This window comes from Lactuca sativa, chromosome 1 (assembly GCF_002870075.4).
Source record: "Lactuca sativa cultivar Salinas chromosome 1, Lsat_Salinas_v11, whole genome shotgun sequence".
NCBI classification, from domain to species: Eukaryota; Viridiplantae; Streptophyta; class Magnoliopsida; order Asterales; family Asteraceae; genus Lactuca; species Lactuca sativa.
This window is the reverse complement of record NC_056623.2, coordinates 181,280,888-181,288,173: the sequence shown is the minus strand read 5'-3', so window position 1 is coordinate 181,288,173 and position 7,286 is coordinate 181,280,888. Positions and strand designations below refer to the sequence as shown.

At 30.2% G+C, this 7,286-nt stretch overlaps 1 protein-coding gene across 1 annotated transcript; it reads right to left on the bottom strand.

Moving 5' to 3' along the window:
- Nucleotides 1-1,920: 1,920 nt before the first annotated feature.
- LOC111882612 (zinc finger CCCH domain-containing protein 14) lies at nucleotides 1,921-5,675 on the bottom strand. The gene is made up of 3 exons (XM_023878985.3): nucleotides 5,399-5,675; nucleotides 4,806-4,866; nucleotides 1,921-2,821 (listed from the first exon to the last, which is right to left on the bottom strand). The coding sequence occupies exons 1-3, from the start codon at nucleotides 5,469-5,471 to the stop codon at nucleotides 2,080-2,082; spliced, it is 876 nt and encodes a 291-aa protein (XP_023734753.1). The 5' UTR covers nucleotides 5,472-5,675; the 3' UTR covers nucleotides 1,921-2,079.
- Nucleotides 5,676-7,286: the final 1,611 nt, after the last annotated feature.

The following is a 7,286-nucleotide window of genomic DNA, read 5'->3' as shown; positions in this document are numbered from 1 at the left end:
TCCTTTCGAGCATGTCTTTGTTGCTGAAAATGAAATATTTAAGCTAATTAAGCACCTTTGGTTCATTAAATGAGATAAAATCAACATAAAGTATTACGATCATTCATGAATTTTATAACTAAATATGTCCATATCAGGAGTCTAATTCCATAACTATATTTGATATATACTTGACCCGACCCGGCATGGTCCATTAAATGAGATAAAATCTGATTTGTGTCTTGTAAACGATTTTCTCTATATATTAGAGGCTTATCTTTTGTTAAAAATCAGATTTGATGAATATGAATATGGAGTTATATCTATTTGTTGAAATCTTCATTTCCTTTATAGATCTTTGATCTTGTGGTTTAAATGTGTTCCCTTTTATCTTTAATCTTGGTGGATTAATTTCCTTTATAGATTATAGTGATGGGTTTTTATCTTTAATCTTGGTGGATATCATTTCCTTTATAGAGTGGAATCTTCTTTTTCTTGTATTTTCGTTTTTACATCAACCCATTCTATCCAATTTTGTTCATTCTCTTTCTTTTGTTGTCAAAACACTAGAAATCACATCAATAGTAGTTAAAATATGTGTTTCATGAGAACTGTTCATATGATCATTTGTTCCTTTTGTGAATCGAATGTATGAAAGAAAATGCAGCAAACGATTTCCACTCCCTGCTGTCTTTTGAAATGAATAAGAGAAGAGAAGAACTGAAGACAGATGGCTACAAGTGGATCAAGACTCAGGTTATTGATGAAGTTGAAAAAGTCAACTCTTAGGAAAAAGATGTTGTGTGGAGAGATAGTCTTAGTTTGATTTGACATCATCAAATTGTGGGAGATTGTTAGGTCGAACCTATGAATTTAATGAGTGTCAACGAACCTTTATGTTGTTTTTGTTTATAGTGGGAACATAAGTTGTAATATTTCTATCAATGCCAACATGAAAGACTTATCTGTGTTGCAAACCAAAAATCTGATGTTTTAGTGATATTGATCTATTTCTTGTATAGTTTGTTAGTATCCATGTAATGTACGGAATTCCTTATATCGTCTCTTGTAATCACATGTTTAAAATAACCACTAATGAATGCAACCCATCTCAAAAACTATTAAATTGAGCAACTAAGTCCAACTCATTGTTATCAACGACATTACTTCGTCTGATTACTACGGGTGGTACTTCTGCTTCTTCTGAATGACGAGTAATATACTTCTTCTAAGATGTAGTCGTATCTTGATTTGATACATTGTTTATCAATATCTTTTTTTATTAATTTTTATTGTGGTAGCTCAAATCGAGACTACCGTGATTATACATTGAAACTTAAATAGAGGTTAAACTGACACCCATGGATAGCCAGGAAGAAGAATCGAGTCTTCAACGAATTCATTGAATTTCGAATTCAGTATCCATTGCATTAGGAGGATGGTAAAGTTTTCCTGCAGCAGACAAAATGTGTACAGAAGTCTAGATGAAATAAATAACCTCACATACCTAGCGGTTTGGAAGAAAAAAAATGGTTATGTCAAGATATTATCCTTAAGGTATGATATTTTTGTGAATAACTTTTGAAAAGTCTATTTAATCTTATCATTATTGATTTAACTTCGTTTCTTAAGATATTTTGGAAAAACCCAATTATCAAAGGCAAAATGGCTTTTGTATATCGACTACATCACAACAATTGGATAGATTTTTTAAAATATATTATAATAAATAAGAATAAAATTTTATAATGAAAATAAATATACATTGCTATTTCTTGCATTCGACCAATTAGACAACACAGTACTTAGAATTTAAGAAATGTGGCTTTCATAAAAACAGACACGGAAGTAGCCAAAATCCTAAGTTAATAAGAAAAGCACACCCACGTTCCTTAACAGCTAACAGGTCAACCCCCCGGTTCAAATGCTTAACAATAAATGGGAAATAACGGCAATATAATAATAATGATAAAGAAAAAAAAAAGTTTACCAAAACTTATAGCAATATCAAGCCTCCTAAAAAATACCTTCCTACAACAAAATCTCATAAGTTATGTCCTCCCCCAAACCACAACATGAAATGACAGGTTTTCCCCCTACCTACCTACGAAGCTCATTTTGGCCATGTGCAAAATGACACCTCTCCCCAAACGTACACTGTCCCTTGACAAAATTTTCACATATCTTTGTCTTAATCTTATTCACACCAGCATGGGCATGGCCCTGCTGCTGCTGAAAACCACCACCGCCTCTTGGCGGAGCACCATTAGTACCAAGGTTGACAATGAGTTCATGCACCATAGCACTGGCCTGCTTAATCTGATCAAAAGTCCCTTCAAGCTCAATATTCCTTTGGTTCTGATCAGTTTCATGATCTCTTATAGCAAGCTTCACCCCTGTAAGGTGGCATATCTGCTTAGAATTCACCCCACCCTTCCCTATAATGGGTCCCGCCAAGGCCGCATCTATGCTGATCTTCGCGGTGGCTGACTGACCAAAGTTGGCGGCAGCCACACCACCACCACCATAGCTGACCGGACCAGGACCAGGACCAGCGGCAGTACTCAGCTGAGCTCGGGGATCTTGGTAAAACGGTTTATTTTTACTACTCAGAGTCAGCTCCACTTCACTATGAGCAAAACGGCATTTGTCTCCAAATTTGCATCCTTCTGGGGTGTTGATTTTGTTGCATAGCTTGCTTTTCACCGGAGTATCGGCGGCAAAGGGCGGTTTTCTTCCGAGGGCGGGTCCCACTCCCATGTTTGTAAGTTGTTTCCCACCGCCGCCGCCAGGGACATAGTGGAGGAAGTGGCATCCCTCACCAAATGGGCAACCGGAAGTGCTGCATCACACAAAACAACATTAGCTCAACCATCTATCTGATGTGAGTGAAATGAATACCAATAAATTTTGCTCTTATATGTATTTCTTTACTCATAATAGCATTTTGCTACCAATATGAACATTGGATTTTATTGGGTATTGTGGGTGAAGAAAAGTAAATACGTTGCTATTGCTATTGGTATTATGAGTAAGTACACTCACTGTTAAAGAAAAATGTATTATGAGTTAGTTACATATTGCTATCATCCTTGCTATTGTGAGAAAAGAAATTCAAGTATGCTGCTATTATGAGTAAATAACTGTAAGTACATAGCAGTTTGTGGTAGTACATTGCTATTACAAGCAGAAGACAATTTAAGTTCATTGTTGCCATGTCTAGAGAAAATGCACTACATACTTATTACTGATTACATATGTCCTTATCGGTAAGTATGTTGCTATTATGGGTAAAGAAATGCATATACATTGTTACCATGGAAAAAAACACAAGTATAATAGCAGCATACTTCGATTGATATGTTTATTAAAGCATCCTTCTTATTATTATTACAACAATGTAGTTTGAAAAGTCTACCCAATTACAGCAATCAATGTAGTACAAATGCCCGGAATAATTGGATAGATTTTTTTTAATATTGATAAGAATAAAAATTCCAAATACAAAGTTGTAATAGCAAAGAACTAAAGCAAAATGCAATAATACGTATAAATGAAAGTACATTGTTATATCATGCATCCAGCCCAAACAACATTTTAAACATCTAATGGCAGTTTGGAATCATATAAACAGAGAAAACTCCTGTAATGGGTAAAATGTTTTAAATATTACATGCATCACTAGAATTGTAACTTAAGTTATTAATGCATACATAAAATTTTGGAAAATGTAATTCCTGGAGACATTCTTTGTGTTGGGACAAATGATGTTTCAAAAAAATATTTGAGAAATTGAGAAAAAAGAAGAAAATAAATTATGGCAGATTAGTAAATAGTTAGGACTTCCGTTTCCAAATTTCTTTATTAAGTAGTTACTTCTGCATTGAGTAAAAACAAACAGCCATATAGACCTTATTGGATTAAGTAAAAAAGAAAAAACACTAAAAGTCAATCCAACCCAAGCACAAATTTACTGCTGAAGGAAGACATGCATAAAACTGTCAAAACATGTTTGAATGTGGGTAGTAATGAGGTAGCACATATGGTATAATGGAATCGCTAAGGAATGGAATGGTTCATTCCATTGGAATAAAAACCCTACAGATCACTACCAACCTTCCATTTTGTTGGTTTTCATTCCTTAGAGAGGATGTGTTCCTTTTTTCTTCCATGAAAAAATTAAAAATATAACCCAAGTCTATTTATGTAACTTTAGTGACATGGATTTATTTTAAAAAAAAATTTCAAAATTTTATTTTTAAGATAATAACTAAGGATTATGACATATATTAGAACTTATTTGGGTTTTATTGAGTTATTATCATTTATCATCTTTCATTTTTTTTGTTTTTTGTATGTACAAGTTCATTAAATATAATTAAATTAATGTATAGAATAGAGTTAAAACTTAAAGCTATCCATTGTATTTGTATATATATAATATAAAAAAGCCATTCTATTCTACTAGTCAACCAAACATAAACATGATCATGGAATGTAATGTAGTTCGGCATTCCATTACCTTGTCCTTGTTTATTCCATTAACCTGTCCATTCCATTATTTCATCATTCCACTTCATCCATCCAAAACAGATTTTAAAGTGTAAACTTGAAGAAAATTACATTACCAGATAAGTGTAATCTTTTGAACAGAATGCTAGTCTCAATCCCATTACCATGTAGCCTTTTACAAAATAATAACTAGTATTGTTGTAACTCCAGCATGGTTTATGATATTGCTCCAGATGGTGTATTTCATTCATATTACAACTTAATTAGACAACTTATATGGTGTGTAGTTATATTGTATAAGTTAAGATTATAACCTGAAAAACTTCGTGCACGGCTTTGATTTGCTTCCTACACCTGGTGTAAACGACTCCATTTCTGTTGCATGAAATTAATTATTTTGTTTCAGTTAAGTAGTATTTAAATGACCTTTCCGCCCATTAACAAAAAATTTCCAAGCATCAAAATTAAATTTCCAACACATTATTGAAATTGATAACTATACATTAGTTAACTGTACCCAAATCCAGTATCGAATGCCCTATAAATAAATTAAGTGTCAATGATTAGTTTTTCGTTTCTTCAATAAATGAACAACTTTGACATGCTTATTCAAGATTTATTTTATATATGAATACCAACTAGACAAGATTTAATGCACTGAATGATAGGAGCCTCCTTTGGTATCTAGGTATCTACGCTTAACCCATTTTCATATCTTATGGACTGTCGTCAAAATGAAAAATCCTAAAAAGGTTTGACAAATGGAACATTGCAGTCATATAAACCATATATGAATCGATCGGCAAAAAACGTAAACAGATCTTAAAACATAATAAACTCTAACGCCATGAAATAACAAGAGGAAACCTTGAGGGAATTAACAAGGTCACGGGAATAAATCACTAACCGTCTCTAGGTCTCTTAGGAGCTCCATTCCAACCACCGTCTTGTCGTCCTCTCTTGCGCCCCCCAAACTCCATTCTTCTTCTTTCAGATCTAACACAAAAGCTTCGCGGAGCAGAATATAGGCAAATACACAAAGGAATTGGTTTGCAAAAACCCTTCTAGGGTTTGCAAAAAGAGGGGAATTGGCGGAACTGAAAGATTTGGATTCCGATTTGGTTAAGTTTTCCAATTCGAGCCCGCTCTTGTCGCGTGTCGCTCGCCGGTTTCTAACTCGTGTTTTGCTCTAATTATTACCGTAGTAGCTTCCGCATACTACAACAACACGTTCGAAACGCTTTTTCTTTCTAAAAGTCTTTCTACCCAATTAAATAACGACATTAATCATATCTAAGGATAATAACATTTAATTAAATAAGAAAATTTGTAAAAACAAAAGTAGAAAGATATTTAATTTCTCATAAATATATAAATATATGAATGACATTTTGTTAGCTTTTATATAAAAAGAATCTTATAAAAAATTCGTTTTGAATTATATATGATAGTCTATATGTCTTTTAAAATTTTATAATTTCAATTGTTTCAATGTTTTTTACATACGTGTTAATCATGAATAAAATTAAATATAATATATATATATATATATATATATATATATATATATATATATTGTTATAATTAATTAATTTTAAAAAGTTTATTTGTTTAATATTTTAATTTTTATTATTGTAATTATTTAAATCATCAAACATTTTTTTGTTTTTAAAGATAACAATATAATTTTTATATAAAATACTATTTTTAACTATTGTTGCTGTAATTTATTTAAAATAATATATTTGGAAAATCTTAATTGTTTTAATTTGGTTTCGGAATTTTAACTTTTTTTAAATTTATTTGATTAATATTGTTAATTTCTTTAATTTTAATTATTTAAAACAACGAACACTATTTTTGTTTTTAAAGATAACATTATAAACTTTTATATAATATTTCTTTTAACTATTCTTATTATAGGTTATATTTAAACTACTTATTTGAATATTCTTAATGATTATAAAAATAGTTTCATGGTTTTTTTTTTTAATTTAGGATTACAATTCAGGTTTAACACTATAACTGATAACTTTTACCTATTTATAAAATAGTCTCTCGATTTTTTTTAAGTTTAACTGAAATTTTAATTTAAGTTAACCGTTTAACATTATGTTGAAATTAATAATTTAACTATTTTACATAAAATCATAAATTATACAAAAGTTGTGACTTTAAAATGATAATTGCTCATATTCGACAACATACTTAAACTAATAAGTTAACTATAATATGTTACAAAGTTAAAGTCATAATTTTATAAATAGAAGTAAACTATGATATTTTAATATTGTAGTTTAGTTCATTTATGTGTTTGCATTAATTTAACATTGTTAATCAATTTATAATAATTATTAGAAAAAAATTGAAAAGTCATGGAGGTTTCAAATCCATGTGGTGCAAGTAAAAATGACTCATTTATAAGTATACTAGGCGAATACTCGCGCATTGCGTAGATTACAACAATATATTTGAAATTTTTACAAATATATGTTTTTTAAATATATCGATACATTTTTTGTTTTGATTTATATGATAATATAGACATCTTTTAAAATTTTATAATCCTAATTGTTTTAATGGTCTCTACGTGCTTGTTACTCATTAATAAAATAAAATTTAATGTATGTTTAATGATATTTATAGTTGTTGTTATGTTTAACTATAAAAAGTTTATTTATATAAGATTTTAATTTCTATCATTGTAATTATTTAAAACAACAAACATTGTTTCTGTTTTTAAATTTAACAATATAACTTTTGTATATAATGTTACTTTTAAAATAACGTAATTG